General features: G+C 37.6%; 1 protein-coding gene across 2 annotated transcripts in view; it reads right to left on the reverse strand.

The window, feature by feature from the left end:
* The window catches only part of LOC105469998 (ATR serine/threonine kinase), a 121,371-nt gene that overhangs the window by 40,159 nt on the left and 64,493 nt on the right, over positions 1-16,719 (reverse strand). For both annotated transcript variants that reach the window (XM_011721684.2, XM_071091057.1), the window contains exons 27-34: positions 16,378-16,588; positions 12,402-12,580; positions 9,592-9,756; positions 7,801-7,892; positions 4,075-4,166; positions 3,042-3,219; positions 1,448-1,627; positions 796-955 (exon numbers count right to left, since the gene is read on the reverse strand). In XM_011721684.2, coding sequence (XP_011719986.1) covers positions 796-955; positions 1,448-1,627; positions 3,042-3,219; positions 4,075-4,166; positions 7,801-7,892; positions 9,592-9,756; positions 12,402-12,580; positions 16,378-16,588 — 1,257 coding nt within the window. The remainder of the gene's footprint in view (positions 1-795; positions 956-1,447; positions 1,628-3,041; positions 3,220-4,074; positions 4,167-7,800; positions 7,893-9,591; positions 9,757-12,401; positions 12,581-16,377; positions 16,589-16,719) is intronic.

Here is a 16,719-nt window from a genome sequence, read left to right on the forward strand (position 1 = left end):
TGAGGCAGGTGGATCACGAGGTCAGGAGATCGAGACCATCCTGGCTAACACGGTGAAACCCCGTCTCTACTAAAAATACAATTAGCTGGGCATGGCGCATGTAGTACCAGCTACTCAGGAGGCTGAGGCAGGAGAATCACTTGAACCCGGGAGGCAGAGGTTGTAGTGAGCCGAGATCATGCCACTGTACTCCAGCCTGGGCGACAGAGTGAGATTCTGCCTCAAATAAATAAATAAATAAATAAATAAATAAATAAATAAATAAAATAAATCTGGATCATAAATCTTGCAAGCAGTTCCAATGTTTAAAAAACCCCCTTCTCATTACTTTTGCTTTAATCTGAAGACTGCTGTGAACTTCTGTTCAGATGCTAGGCCCTTCCTGGCCAGATCAGAGCTGAATATTGACAGTAACACTGGCAAGTCCACAGAGAGCTAATTATCTGCCAGCGACTAAGTGACAGAGTTACATTCATTTAACCAACATTTACTGTATGTATACATACATAAGGTGAAAAATTAAGAGGTCGTTTTCCTCAAGGAAAATGTAAGATAGATGAAAACTGAAAGAACTCCACATTCAGCCTTGAAATGGGAAGGTATCTGGGGACTGTAGAGTAAAAAGAATAGTTACTTCCAGGCTATGGTAGATAACTAATGAAGAAAAGTGATAGAAAAGGAAGGTTCTTAATTTGGATTAGTTATGTTCTCTCAGTTGGCCTTTTAAGGAAGTACATAATTCCCAACAGAATATATATATATATATATATCTGATGACATTTCCCTGGCCATTACCTTGGACCAGAGCCACTTTGCCCTTTCCACATACAGTTCAGCGAGTCGTGATTCCCCTGCATTAAGGAGAGCATTGTAGGCTGTCTGGTGGTGACCAGCCTTTCTAGCTACTCTGGCACTCTGCAGCCAGCATTCTCCAACCATTTCATCGTGATCTGGTCTAAAGGAAGTAACAACACATGGGTGAGAGAGACCACTGACAAGCGTATGCGACAACTTAACTTAAACAATTTAAATCTAGGTCATAAACTTTGCAAGTAGTTCCAATGTTTTGAAAACCCCTCTTCCTAACACAGAAACTTCTTCATATACTATTTCAAAGGAATTAATGATTAATTTGTTCAAAAAGACTTGACTTAATTTTCTTATAGTGCTCTGTTTTACCTATTATAAACCTTATTCTTGATTTTTATCAGTAAAAAACATATCCCCCAGATATGTATTTAACATCTTAAAAAAGAGAAAGAAATGGCGTAAAAAAGTGATTCTTAGGTTCTAGGTTCCTTTCAACCAGATAGTGTAGCCCTGATAATTAAAAATAGAAAAAGATAGATTCAGAAAGAAAATTAAGAAATACAAATACCCCCAAATAATATCCAAATACCAAATTCAAGATAAGTGACATTTTTAAAATAAAAGTAGTATGAGAAACCTTTTGTTGAGGCTTAGTAAAGCCCTCCGGAGAGCCAGGATAGGCTCCTTGGCTCTGTAGGAATTCTGGGTCATTTCTAGTCGAGCTACCCAGTTTAGAGAATCTTCTTGAGAACTGTCACCTGGAGAATGCTGGAAAAGTGGTTTGATGCTATGCTCCAACTCACACAACATGTGCAATCTGAAGATAGATAGAGCCTATGTTAAAATGTTATCACATTCAGCCTTATTAATCTCATATATAAAGCATGTACTTTGAATCAGAAATAAAGAATTTAAAATACACAGTTGTCTTTGGTAGAACTTTAATATATCCTTGCTAAGTAAACAATTATATTTTTATCTTTTCAAACTGAATGTAAACACCAATTTATGCTGGTTTATGTATTTAGTGCTTTAGCCAGACATGGTAGTGTGCACCTGTACTCCCAGCTACTCAGGAGACGGAGGCAGGTGGGTCACTTGAACTCAGAAGTTCAAGGTTGCAGTGAGCTATGATTATGCCTGTGAATAGCCACTGCACTCCAGCTCAGGCAACATAGCAAGACCCCATCCCTTAAAATAATAAGTAAATAAATAAATAAAATAAAATTAATTACATTAAAAATTTTAAAATAAATATTTAGGGATTTGCAGTGAATCCCAAATTCCTAATTAAATTGGAGAATGATGGATAAAACTAAATTCAAATGTATGAAAACCAAAACTTACCACCTCAATGAAGATAAAAGAAAACATGGATCCAGTATAAATCAACCTGAGGTATTTGCATATATTGCTGGTGCTACTATAAGAGGGCCTGGCATAGCAGATGATAGTAAAAAATTGTGAAATTAATGTAGTTTTTTTCCTAAGAGTGATGGAAACTGTGATACATTCACTCTAGCCTTTTCCCCCTTGTATGTATGACAGTCAGTGTCTATGATTCAGTGTTCAAGGCACAAGGATATAGCTGAGTAGCTACAGAACAGAATTAAACTCAGTGGTCCAATCTCTAGTTTCCTTAAGATATCACCAAACGGGTTGATACTAAATATAGCGAATTCTTCTAATTTAAAAAAATGTGCTATGTGATAAATTTATTATACTTTAATTACAGTATTTAGTTTATCATTTTTCCTCAGGTAGAATTCACAGACCTAAAATGTTTTCCAACAGTTTCTTCCTCACCACTAAAAGTTAATCTTCTTTCTAGTAATGTGATACCTATATTTTTGGGGGAAATATCAAATACATTTCTAAATGAAAAGGAAAGGGAAACAATGAATAAATACCAAGCACCAATGTGCCAGGTGCTATAGATGTCTGTGTTATAACGGGTTATATAGAAAGCAAACTACGACATTACAAGAGGACAAACATAAGTTATTTTTATTGTGTGTTCCATTAGTCTCATAGTTGCCTTTCCTTAAAAGGATGTATGTTAGAATTTTTTTAACTGTAGGGTAATTGCGAGGTAAGAAGAATGAAAGAGCTATCTGGTGTAGCTTTGCATGATACCAAACACTCTATCAATTATTTACTCATCAAAAAATTCCAATCCTGTCAGGTGACATTTATAGGCCAGGAATATAAAAATGGAAACCCCAAAATACCTCACAATATATTCATATCCTCGTTGGTAAGAGCCTCTTTCAAAGCTTGCAGCTGAAAGAGGTACAATTTGTTCTGCTCTCACTAGCTTCAATGTGTCATAAAAAGCTGTGATATCTCTTTTTTTGGCTGATAATAATAGCTGTCCCAGTCTGACACTCCATGTTGTAGATTTTCCATCTGAAAAACAAATGAAGAGTCAAGAAATGTCATGGTAGCTGGGTCCAAAACTCAGCTTTATTTCATTAGATAAAATGGTCAGCTGAAATATCAAACAGGGGGCTTCATTCCTTTTTTTTGTTTGTTTTTTAGACAGAGTCTTGCTCTGTGGTCCAGGCTAGAGGGCTATGGCATGATTATAGCTCACTGCAGCCTTGAATTTCTGGGCTCCAATGATCCTCCCACCTCAGTCTCCGGAGTAGGTGAACAGGCATGACCCACCATGCCCAGCTAAGTTTTTAAAAAAGCATTTTTGCAGAGATAGTCTCACTATTTTGCCCAGGCTGGTCTTGAGCTCCTGGCTTCAAGCAATCCTCCCATCTTAGCCTTCCAAAACACTGAGATTACAGGTGTGAGCCACCATGCCCAGCCTGGTTTCATTCTACTTTAAACAACTAAACAAGGCAATCATAAAACAGGCTAAGAGATTAAGTATGAATGTTGCTAAGTTAATTAAGTCTGAATATTTTTGTCATATTAAAACAGCTTTTTTTTTTCCTTTGAGACAGAGTCTCACTCTGTCACCCAGGCTGGAGTGCAGTGGCGCGATCTCAGCTCACTGCAACCTCCACCTCCCAGGTTCAAGCGATTCTCCTGCCTTAGCCTCCTGAGTTGCTGGGATTACAGGCGTGTGCCACCACGTCCCCCTAACTTTTTGTATTTTTAGTAGATACGGGGTTTCACTGTGTTAGCCAGGATGGTCTCAATCTCCTGACCTCGTGATCCACCCGCCTCAGCCGCCCAAAGTGCTGGGATTACAGGTGTGAGCCACCGCACCCAGCCTAAAACTGCTTATATTTTAAGAAGTAATTTTACCTGCTGCCAAATAGTTTTCCACCAAATCCCACTGTGACAATTTCCAAGCTGCTTCCACTCTGTACGTGTTTAATTCATCTGTCCACTCGGACCTATTAAAAGAAACCCATATCAACTAAACTTTAATTTATTTAAAGTGACATTCAGAGATTTTTCATTGGTTTACATCTCTATTTATTATATTTATTGAATTTGCATTATATTTTGTTCTTAGAAACAAAATAATTATCTCTATCCAGAAACTACCCAGAAAATTTTAATCTTTCCATCCTTCAAAAATATTTTTTCACTAATTACTTCTGATACACCATTCTTCAACAAATTAAAGTGTGCCATATATAAGAGCAGAGTTAATTCCTGAATAATAACTAAGCCCATTGTAAAAATAGCCGCATGCTTAATTTGAACAAAGAGCAAAGAAGAAAAACAGCCAACGGAACACACATAAATTCAGAGATAAGCAGTTCTAATAACTTAGAATGCTGAATTAAATTTAAGACAAAAATACAGGGGGGGCCAGTGGTATAACTTAGGGACAGTTGGGAGGCATCTAGAACAATACCAAGAGCAAAAGAAAGTTACAATGATTTGTCAATGGCATAACAAAGTATATAAAACTAGCTACCTAAAATATATACCTATTTTTAAACTACTTTCAGTTAGTTTAAAATTTGAGTTTGCAAAACCGGTATGATATAGGCTAATTATTTTGTTCTAAGCATTCTATTTAGGTGACATTAGGATGACCAGTGATATTTGAGATCATGACTACACAGAAACAGCTAGGCTTTCCTCATGTTTCTTTTTTATTAATCATACTGTCTGAATTTCTGCCATATGTTTAGATCCTAGGCTAGGCACAATTTTCCATTTAATAATCTAATAACACTGCATACAGCACCTATATATCCATATTATAAATAAAGTAACAGAGAGGCTGGAATCAATATCCTTGAAAGTTTTCCTTGCTCTTTTTATTACAGTAAAAACACATAAAGAAAAGATAACAAGTGATCTAACAAGTTTCATTTTTAAAAATTTTAAAAATAGCAGCTAGAGTATGTTCCAATTTCTAAATTTATGACCACCACCAAGAACAGTTTAGAATAAGGCTAAAGAAATACAACTGAAATGTAATTTTCAAAAGTCCAATTTTCAACGACTTTACAAGCTTACCATCAGACACCAAAATATAAAACTTTCAGGATAAAAATCTCAGTAGAATCAGGCAGTATTTGTTATCCAAATGTGGGATAACAGATTATCTATGGGATAACAGATCACAGAGGGGATGTGTCACAAGAAGCCTTATAGCAAAAAGTACCAATGGCAATCAGGATCAGGCTGTGACAATGTATCCACATAAATGGGTACATTAAAAAGAATGATAAATAGGGTAAGCACAGTCAATATTTTAGGAAAAGTATTTGCTTAATGCAAATAGAAATTACTCCAAGAAAAACATGCCCCATCCATAATCATTTGCTTCACCATGACACAGCACCCCTTCATTGAATATTGACGCATGCCTTTTTCCCAACCCAAATCAGGAGGCTCTATGTATCCTAGACCCAAAGAGAAGAAAAGAGGAGTCTGAATGTGTAGTCTACGTCAAAAAGAAATTTGACACCCCAATTTGAGCCATGACTCTTCCCCAAATCTCTGTAATCTATCTATTCATAAAGTCTCTCAACTAATCAAGAAAAACACATCTAAACATATAAGCATTCCTTCTCTACTTCTGCAAAACTTCTCTTGTGATTTCATAAATTCCACTACTGTGATACCATCTGACCAACAGTGAACTTCTCTGCCCTTAGACATTGTAGAATGATAGTCTTTATGAATCACAGTTTTGGAACCTATACAAACAGTACTTAGAAAAGGCTGGCTTCAGAATCTATAAAAAGCTTAAATAAATCAACAAGCAAAAAACAACCCCATTAAAAAGTAGGCAAAGGACATGAGCAGACACTTCTCAAAAGAAGACATACAAGCAGCCAACAAGCATATGAAAACACGCTCATCATCACAATTAGTTGAGAAATGCAAATCAAAGCCACAATGAGATACCATCTCACACTAATCAGAATGGCTACTATTATTATTTTGAGACAGAGTCTCCCTCTGTTGCCCAGGCTGGAGTGCAGTGGTGTACTCTCGGCTCACTGCAACCTCCATCTCCCAGGTTCAAGCAATTCTCCTGCCTCAGCCTCCCAAGTAGCTGGGATTATAGATGTGCACCATCACGCCCAGCTTATATTTGTATTATTTTAGTAGAGATGGGGTTTCACCATGTTGGCCAGGCTGGTCTCGAACTACTGGCCTCAAATGATACATCTGCCTTGGCCTCCCAAAGTGCTGGGATTAAAGGCATGAGCTACCGCACCCAGCCCAGAATGGCTATTATTAAAAAGTTTAAAAATAACAGATGTAGAAGGGGCTGCAGAGAAAAGGGAATGCTTACACACTGTTGGTGGGAATATAAATTAGTTCAGCCACTGTGGAAAGCAGTTTAGAGATTTCCCAAAGAACTGAAAACAGAACACACAGCAATCCCATTACTGGGTATATTCCCAAAGGAAAATAATTCATTCTACCAAAAAGATACATACACTCGTATGTTCATTGCAGCACTATTCACAATAGCAACGACATGAAATCAACCTAAGTGCCCATCAATGGTGGACTAGATAAAGAAAATGTGGCACATATACATAATGGAATACTATGCAGCTATAGAAAAGAATAAAATGGGAGCTAAACATTGGGTACACATGGACACAAAAATGAGAACAACAGACACTGGGGACTACAAGGGGTGGGGGAGGGAGGGAGGCCAGAGTTGAAAAACTATCTTTTGGGTACTATGCTCACTACCTGGGTGACGGGTTCAATTGTATCCTAAACCTCAGTATCACGTAATATGCTCTTGTTACTAACTTGCACATGTACCCCCAGAATCTAAAATAAAAGTTGAAAAAAAAGAAAAAGGTGGCTTCAGAGTAGTCCAAAAACAGTGGCCTGTATATTCTTTGGTTAAGTGAGATCCCATTCCCTTTTGACTAGATTTTACTGCCCAGAATAGCCATTTAGAGTCTGATGAATAAATCAAGGAATACAGCTTTCAGCTCTCACAGCAAAGCAGCGGCAAGAGCAGTGCCAATCTCCACATTTAATTTCCAAACTGGAAGAACTACTCAGCCTTAATTTTTTGCCACACATATGTATTATTTTTGGTATAATTTGATTTTCAATAATAAACCCACCATCTTTAGGAAAGGAAGGCTGCTTTCACATTCATCAATCATTTAGGGTAAAATCAGTGCACATAGTCTACAGTGGTATTCCATCAATCAGTCACAAAGTTCGCTCCCCCACCTCTAGCACGGAAAACAACTGGTACTGATACTGTAAGCAGAGCATAGACGCCCTTTGAGGCCCAGGAAGTCCCATATGAGCCTCACCAATAGCCGGTGGGTTCTAGAAGTTCCTTGTGTTAAAGCAAATCTAATTCAAGGATGGCTCTTTAGACAGAAGCTGTTAAGTGGTAGATTGACTATGAAAAATTTGAGGAAAAAAAAATTTTGGTGCTTATCTCCAATACCATGAAAACACATAAAACATTTATTACTCTACTAAACATTAAATTACACAATTCACTAATTAAAAATTTCCCATTCAGATAAAATAACAAAAGAAAATCATTATTTTATAAAATATTACCTGTTAGCATGCACTCCATTCACCTGAGTGATAACAGTAGACAGCTGACCAAGACCTAACATGGACTTTACTACACCATGATAATGAATGATCTAGAAATTTAAAAATATTTAAAATAGCAATTATCACTTCAATAATAGTTTGGGGACCAAAAACAGCTTAACTGATACTCTTTAAAAATTACTATTTACTTTATTGCCCTTATTTTATTTTTTATTATTATTATTATTTTAATTTTTTGTAGAGACAGGGTCTCGCCATGTTGCCCAGGCTGGTCTCAAACTCCTGGGCTCAAGAGATCCTCCTGCCTCAGCCTCCCAAAGTGCTAGGATTATAGGCACGAGCCAACATGCCCAGCTATACCTTTCTTAATTTGACAATTGACTTTCTTACTTACATGCAGGACCCCCATCACAGTCCTAACACATTTAAAGTAACATAAATAAATGTAGACAACCTAGAAAATCTCAGATTGAAGTTATTATATTTTTCCAGATTTGGACTACTTTTTGGTTCAGATCAAATATTAAAAATATCTAATATCTTTGATATTCTGTTTAAAGATTGTCATATTTCTCACATAAACATTCAAGCTCAAAGGTCCTGATGTTTTCAATATGGATTTCAGGCTTTAGCAACTAAAAAGTTAAAGAGGATTACGTACTATCCTTTAAAACGAAAATAAGATTGTGAAAAATAAAGAACTTATATATCGTACTTCTGAGAAACATGTCAAATATGACAGAAGGCATCATCCCAAAATTAGAAAGAATCTAAGGCAAGATTATAAATTAATGAGTCTAAACCCCTTTCCCATCCCAATAGACACACAACTTATTCCCATTACTAACTGTAACTCAGTGATTCTACAGGACCATTTTAGAGATGTGCAGGTGGGTGAGTAGGATGGGGGTAGATGTATAAAATATGAAAATCTTTCTCAGGCTATGGAGAATCCCTACTTCTACAAATTGATCCATGGCTTACACTTTTAATAGCAAACTAAAAATATATACATTTTAGAGTTATTAAATGAACATTTTAATACAGATATATTCCATAATAAATCTCATTCATTTAGGGAATTTCTAAAGTCATACAAATATAGTATTGGAAGGGATTTTTTTTTTTTGAGATGGAGTTTCACTCTTGTTGCCCAGGCTGGAGTGCAATGGCACGATCTCGGCTCACTGCAACCTCCAACTCCTGGGGTCAAGCGTTTTTCCTGCCTCAGCCTCCCAAGTGGCTGGGATTACAGGTGCCCGCCCCCACGCCCAGGTAATATTTTTGTATTTTTAGTAGAGATGGAGTTTCATTATGTTGGCCAGGCTAGTCTCGAACTCCTGATCTCAGGCAATCCACCCATCTTGGTCTCCCAAAGTTCTGGGATTACAGGCCAAAGTTCTGGGATTACGAGCCCCCGCACCCAGCCTGGAAGGGATCTTTAAAATCATCTAGTAAAGTCTCTAATTTTATCTGTTAGGAAACTCAAGCTTAGAGAGTTTTCCAGACACTCTGGGACACTGATAGAAACAGTATTAAAACTAAGGTTTTGGCTGGATGTGGTATGGTGGCACACGCCTGTAATTCCAGCTACTCGGGAGGCTGAGACAGAATTGCTTGAGCCCAGGAGACAGAGGCTGCAGTGAGCCAAGATCGTGCCACTGCACTCCAACCTGGCCGACACAGTGAGACTCTGTCTCAAAAAACAAAAAACAAAAAGAACTAAGGTTTCCAGAGTTCCTATTCAGGGCTATTTTCATTACAGCTGCCTTTTAATTATTATCTTACCTGGTCTGGTTCTAGCTGAATAGCCCTATCATAACAAGCAGTGGCATCCCTCAGCAAACCAAGGCTTTCATGTTCAAGGATCTGTTCTTTTAGAGATGGTTCTGCCTTTCTAATTGCGCTGACTCCGGCCACTCCATCAGGTTCATGCATAGCAGCATACAATTTCTTTGTTCAATGATTAAAAAACAATCAAAAACAAGAAAAAAATAGAACTGGAAATAAAACTATAAAACCACCTGTTTATATTGAAAGAGCAATTTTTTTAGAAATTTTTCCTCAAAGTAATAGTAAGCACTTGTTTCATGGCAGAGTCAGAGTAAAATTACAAACTTATTTTCTAGACATTCTATTCCCTCAACGTTCTTATTCCTCTTAAATACAAATCTATCAATATCTGTTATTGATCATAAGGGTTATAAAGAACCTCAGGATCCTAAAACTGTCCAGATCCAAATGATAACATATTCTATTGAGTACACTTTATAAGAGTTTTATTGAATTTTTAAATTTTTAAAAATTTAAATAACCATTTTAATATATTGTTATTGAGATGCCTTCAAGAAAACCAAGACAGCAATCTGGGCTCAAAGGAGATATTCAAGCTAAAGATAAAAATTTAGGAATCAATTAGCACAAAGACATTCTCTCACAACATGAGAAAGAATGGGATGATCTAGGAAATGGATAAAGAAGAAAAGAAGGCTGAGGATAGAGACTAGAGTTTCTACATTTATCAACAAGGAAGAGCTGGCAAATGAAACAGGAGAAGCAAGAAAACTTGGAAGAAAACTGGAGAATAAAATATCCCAGAAGCCATGGGAGAAAAGCAAATGTCTTAATGAGAACGGCATGGTCAATGATACTGAGGTTAAGAAAAGGAGGGCTGGGAAAAATTTACTGGATTTAGTAACGTGGCCACCAATTTTCTTAGCAATAATAGTGTCAAGAGAAAAGAAAAAGAGAAGTCTTGTCGAAATGGGAAGAGTGAATAAGAAACAAAGAAGTGACTGTAGTATAAGGAAACTAGATAATTCTTTCAAAAACTGGTTATGAAGTTCTGGAAACAGAGAGATGGGATGTATCTAAAGGAGAAGGTAAGATCAAGGGAATTCTAAAAAGTTAAGGCTTTACCAGAACATGTCTATATGCTCTATATATTCTGGTTCCCAAAGAGAAATTAATTACACTAGAGAAAAAAGGAATATATGAAGAAGTTATATCTTGATATTGAGAACACAAGTAGAAAGATTGAATTTTGAGAGGAAGAAATCCTTCCTTAAAAATAACAGAAGAAGCCAGGAACAGTGGCTCATGCCTGTAATCCCAGCACTTTGAGAGGCCAAGGCAGGCAGATCATTTGAGGTCAGGAGGTCAGCCCAGGCAACACGGAAAAACCCATCTCTACTAAAAATATAAAAAATTAGCCAGGTGTGGTGGCAGGCCTGTGGTCCCAGCTGCTTGGGAGGCTGAGGTGGGAGGATCCTTTGAGCCTGGGAGGTGGAGGTTGTAGTGAGCTGACATTGTGCCACTGTACTCCAGCCTAGGTGACAGAGCAAGACCCCATCTCAAAATAAATAAATAAACAAAATAACAGAAGGGAAGAAAAAGAATATGGTGCAGATGCTGTGCATTTGCAGATTTTTCTGAATGAATGATGAAGCAAGATCGTCAGCTGGAAGCAGGGAAACAAAATGAAGGTAAGAGATAGTCAACTTGACAAGTGGGAAAGTAGCCTTACTAGAGAAACACTGCAGGCCTGAAGGTAATGTTAGAGTCCTGCAGTTTTAAAGATGTTTCAGATCATGAATTTAAACTGAAATCAGTTATAACACCCACTGTGTAATTTTTCTCCAGCTGCTTATATGGTTGGAGTTTTACAAAGGGAGTACAACGCAGTGGGAAAAAGACAAGAAGTTGAGCATCACTCTAAGGGAGTGATTTTAACCATGAACCATAGACTTAAAGCTGGACAAGGAGGAACACAAAGATAGGACGGGGCTAATATTCATCTTAAGACTGCAAGTTACTAATTTTCTAGTTCTTTTATCACACTTGGCTTTTTGATTTGAAAAGCCCACCAATCTTAAGCTCTTATTTAATTCCACTGTATTCGCCTCACCTGCTCTTACTTTCTTTTCTTCCCTACACAATCATAACATTGCCTAAATCATTATTTCACCAGCATTTTCATGCCTGATACCTGACATAACCAACACTTCCCCCCACTCACTCACTCCCAAATTCAGGACCACAACTCTCACAAGGAGAAGAGTAATTCCTTGAATCGTAGCCCTTCCAAACTCCTCCTCCATAACTGCCACAGGCATTTAGCTAAAATCCCATTGTGATCATAACACTTCCCTAGTTCACACCCTCCAAGAAGTTTGGGCAACTTAAAAAGTCCTCTATTATTTGTGATCTTTCCTCTGCCATTCCAAACCGACACTTTACTCTTTGGCATATACCATGCTTTTTTCAAACACTCCACAGAGGTGCCTCTGCTTATAATGTCTTACCTCCCTATACTGCTCATTTTTTAAGACACCATCTCCAAGAAGCCATTCCTGACCTCTTGGCTCATCCGCTTCCATCTCCCACCCTATTCCACATGGATGAGTTATGTGTCCTTCCTCGGGGTACATGTATGTTACCATACTTAAAATATTATACCAAATCGATGTTTATCTCTCCCCATTAATCTATAAGCTTCGAAGCATAGCATCTAAAACATTCAATAAAATGAACAACACAAACATAAAAGACTGGCTACATTAATTTTGATTATTAAATTCACTACATTAACTTCAGACCTGTAAAAATCCAAGATGTTCCTGAATATTTTGCTTCTTTTCTGTAATAAATGATTCAAAGTGCATTACAGCTCGTGTGTATGCTTTGGAGCGAAAGGAAGCTACTGCCAGAGTATCCTGGGGTATGAGGTCTAGAAAACGAGTTACACTCTGATAGTCTTCATAATCCACAGTAGATACTAGATCATAAAAAAAGAAGTGGAGTAATTAAAGACTTTTAAGATAAAACTTTAAAAGTGTCAGTTAAGTAAGTTCAATTTATTTCACTAAACAAATTAAGCTGAATGTATTAGGATATATTTAGAATGTAACTAACAACAGAACAATTATTCAGAGAGTCTTGCTCCAACTCTGCCATTATAACTTACCTTTCTTTGGATAATCATTTAATTTATTGAGCCTCTATTTCTTTACCTATAAAAGGAAAACGTTAGTATCTGTCTTGCCTTCCTTACAATGTTGTTGGTGAGGATTAAATATCAATCTATTATTACGTTTTGAAAAGATATAATGATACAAAAGATACTAGATTAGTTATTTTTTGATGACTATAAAAAACGATTAAATGTAGCTATTTTGTTGGGAAAGTACAGAACTATGGAAATAACCTTTTTTAAAGTTTAGAATTCTTTTTCTTCACCTATTTTTTATTGGTTGCCAAATGTACAGTATCACCAATTAAAATAGAAATTGAAAGTAAAATTGCCTTCAAAGTAAAACCACAAGTACTTTAGGATAATTTTTCAAGAGTGTACAAAAAGACAAAAATTAAAAACTTCTAAATGAGGACAGTCTAGTTTATAAATTGTTATTTAAAACTTCTAAATTTTAATGATTCATAACAGCATGGAGAAAACAGAAACCAATTTCTTCAAAATTTAAATTAAGGTAGTATATTTTATTTTTTATTTATTTACTTTAAAAAATTTATTTTGATCTCACTCTGTCACGTAGGCTGCAGTGCAGTGGCATGATCATAGTTCACTGCCGCCTTCACCTCCTGGGCTTAAGCAGATCCTGCCTCAGCCTCCCGAGTACCTGGGACCACAGGCATGTGCCACCATGCCTGGCTAAGTTTTGTATTTTTTGCAAAGATGAGGTCTCATTATGTTGCACAGGTTGACCTTGAACCCCTGAACTCAAGTGATCCTCCTGCCTCAGCCTCCCAAAGTGCTAGGATTACAGATGTGAGCTACTGTGCCTGGCCTAAGGTAGTATATTCTAAACAGATTATATTTAAAATAAGGTCCTTATTTCCATCAAAATTTGCAGAGGATTTCAAATTATGATTTTTTTTTTTTTTTTCTGGAGACAGGGTCTTGCTCTGCTGCCCAGGCTGGAGTGTAGTGGTGTGATCTTGTCTCACCGTAGCCTCAACCTCACAGGGTCAAGCGATCCCCACACTTCAGCTTTGCGAGTAACCTGGGACTACAGGCACATACCAACCACACCCAACTAATTTTTGTATTTTTTGTAGAGATAGGGGTCTCTACAAAAATGTTAAAGAAATGTTAAAGGTATTGTACTTTTCAACCATTACAAATGTTATTCTTAAAAGCTAGAATTTTGGCCAGGCGCAGTGGCTCACACCTGTAATCCCAGCACTTTGGGAGGCCGAAGCATTGCCTGAGCTCAGGAGCTTGAGACCACTCTGGGCAATGTGGTGAAACCCTGTCTCCACTAAAATACAAAAAGTTAGTTGAGTATGATGGCGTGTGCCTGTAGTCCCAGCTACTCGGGAGGCTGAGGCACAAGAATCACTTGAGACTTGGAGGTGCAGATTGCAGTGAGCCAAGATCATGCCACTGCACTCCATCCAGCTTGGGCTACAGAGTAAGACTCTGTCTCTCACACACACACAAAAAAGCTACTGTCACTGAAAATGGTGATAACAGAGTGTTTGGTTTTACAGTACCATTTTGACATGCAGAAATAAAACCAAACAGGCCGGTTGTGCTGGCTCATGCCTGTAATTCCAACACTTTGGGAGATCGAGGCAGATGGACTGCTTGAGCCCAGGAGTTAGAGACCAGCCTGGCCAACATGGTGAAACCCTGTCTCTACTAAAAGTACAAAAAATTAGCTGGGCATGAGGCATAAGAATCACTTGAATCCAGAAGGTGGAAGCTGCAGTGAGCCAAGATCACGCCACTGCACTCCAGTCTGGGCAACAGAGAGAGGCTTGGTCTCAAAAAAAAAAAAACATTAAAAATAAACATTTAATTGTTAAATATGAAAATATATTAATAGCCAGATTCCAGACAAAAACATTCCCCAAGCAGGTAATTATTGGCAAGTCCAGAAAATTTTAGAAAAATGATAAACTGTTTTGCTTAATAACAGGAATGTATCTGCTTCAACAGAACAACAAGAGGGAGAGGCTCACAAATTGAGAATTATGGAAGGGGAAGGCCTCTTAAAGGATTGTTAGATAGTCAGTTTTTCAATTAGCCTGAAAGCCTGCAGGAAAAACACTTGATGTCTGTGAGAACAGCTGAGGTATAAGGCCAGATTATAACCATCCACTTATTGCAAGAATGAAAAAAAAAGGTTCAAAGAAAGTAAGAATATCTATTAGTGTGTGATGAATATAATTCTCATCAATGCTCATACCATAGGAACAAATTAGCAGGTGTCATTTTTAAATCAAGATTCTTCTTAGTGAAAGTTGTAATATCACAGGAAAAAAAAGTGCAAGGTAAGATATAGCAGGGTGTAGTGTAGTAATGCATATAAGCATATCTGGACAGCTGGCTAGATACCAAACACTACTACAGACAAGAAAAATAAACAAAAATAGCTTCTCTTTAGGCCATGAAATAAATAAAATTAAAATCTCCCTTGAAATGTAAAACTTAAATGTGAAAAAGATTACAAAGAATATTTTCCAAGTGAAGAATGACAAAGACCAGAGTACACACACACACACACACACACACACACAAACAAACTGAGGGAACATATAATATGTTAACATGGAGGATTAGGTTAATAACAATATTATCATCTCATTTATTTCACACTTTATAATTTCATCATCTCATTTATTCCTCAAAACAATCTCCTAAGGGAGATAATATTAACCCCATTTTGGCCAGGTGTGGTGGCTCACGCCTGTAATCTCAGCACTTTGGGAGGCTGAGGTGGGTGGATCACTTGGGGCCAGGAGTTGGAGACCAGCCTGGCCAATATGGTGAAACACTGTCTACTAAAAATACAAAAATTAGCCGGGCATGGTGGCACACACCTGTAATCCCAGCTACTCACAAAGCTGAGGCAGGAGAATTGCTTGAACCCAGGAGGTGGAGGTTGCAGTGAGCCAACATCCTGCCACTGCACTTCTGCCTGGGCAACAGAGCAAGCCTCCATCTCAAAAAAAATTAATAAATAAAAATATTAACCCCATTTTATACAAAGAAAAAATAAGTATGTGTCTTGTCCAACTAAGAAGAGAGAAAGGTCTTTTGACTATAAATTCACTGTTTCTTCTCAGTGAAAAGGCCACACTATCACCCATTTTAAAAATACACAAAACGGCTGGGTGCGGTGGCTCACGCCTGTATAATCCCAGCACTTTGGGAGGCCAAGGCAGATGGATCACCTGAGGTCAGGAGTTCGAGACCAGTCTGGCCAATATGGCGAAACCCTGTCTCTACTAAAAATACACAAAAAAATTAGCTGGGCATGGTGGTGGGCACCTGTAATCCCAGCTACTTGGGAGGCTGAGGCAGCAGAATTGCTCGAACCCAGGAGGCAGAGATTGCAGTGAGCCAGGGTCACACACCACTGCACTCCAGCCTGGGCAACAAGAGGGAAACTCCGTCTCCAAAACAACAACAACAATAACAACAACAACAAAGACAAAACAAGGTATTTTTTAAGCTAGCGCTTAAATTATGGAACTGATAAAGGGAAGAGTTAATTGGTGAATAGTTAAAAAAAAAAAAAAAGAAAATAAACAGAAGTGATAACTCACCCAATGAGTCTACCTTATTTCTGTTTGATTTACTGTGTGGACATTTCTCAGCTTTCAGTGCCTGAAATTTGTGCCTTGCCCACTGGGTGAGATGGTCAAGCATGGAGAACACAGTCTGTGTACTGAGTTGACACAGATCAGATGCAATGTCTTGGGTATTTATGGTATGCTGATCGTCATGCTTTAGAACTGCCATAATTTCTGCATAAACCTATGAGAACCATTTTATAGTTAATAATAATATCTATATAATACCATTTAACAATTATATGACATATAAAGCTAACCATTCTAAGGCAAAAATTTTCAAAAGAAAAAACGCAGTCGGCCAGGCATGTTGGC

Source organism: Macaca nemestrina, chromosome 2 (assembly GCF_043159975.1).
Source record: "Macaca nemestrina isolate mMacNem1 chromosome 2, mMacNem.hap1, whole genome shotgun sequence".
Classification (NCBI taxonomy): Eukaryota; Metazoa; Chordata; class Mammalia; order Primates; family Cercopithecidae; genus Macaca; species Macaca nemestrina.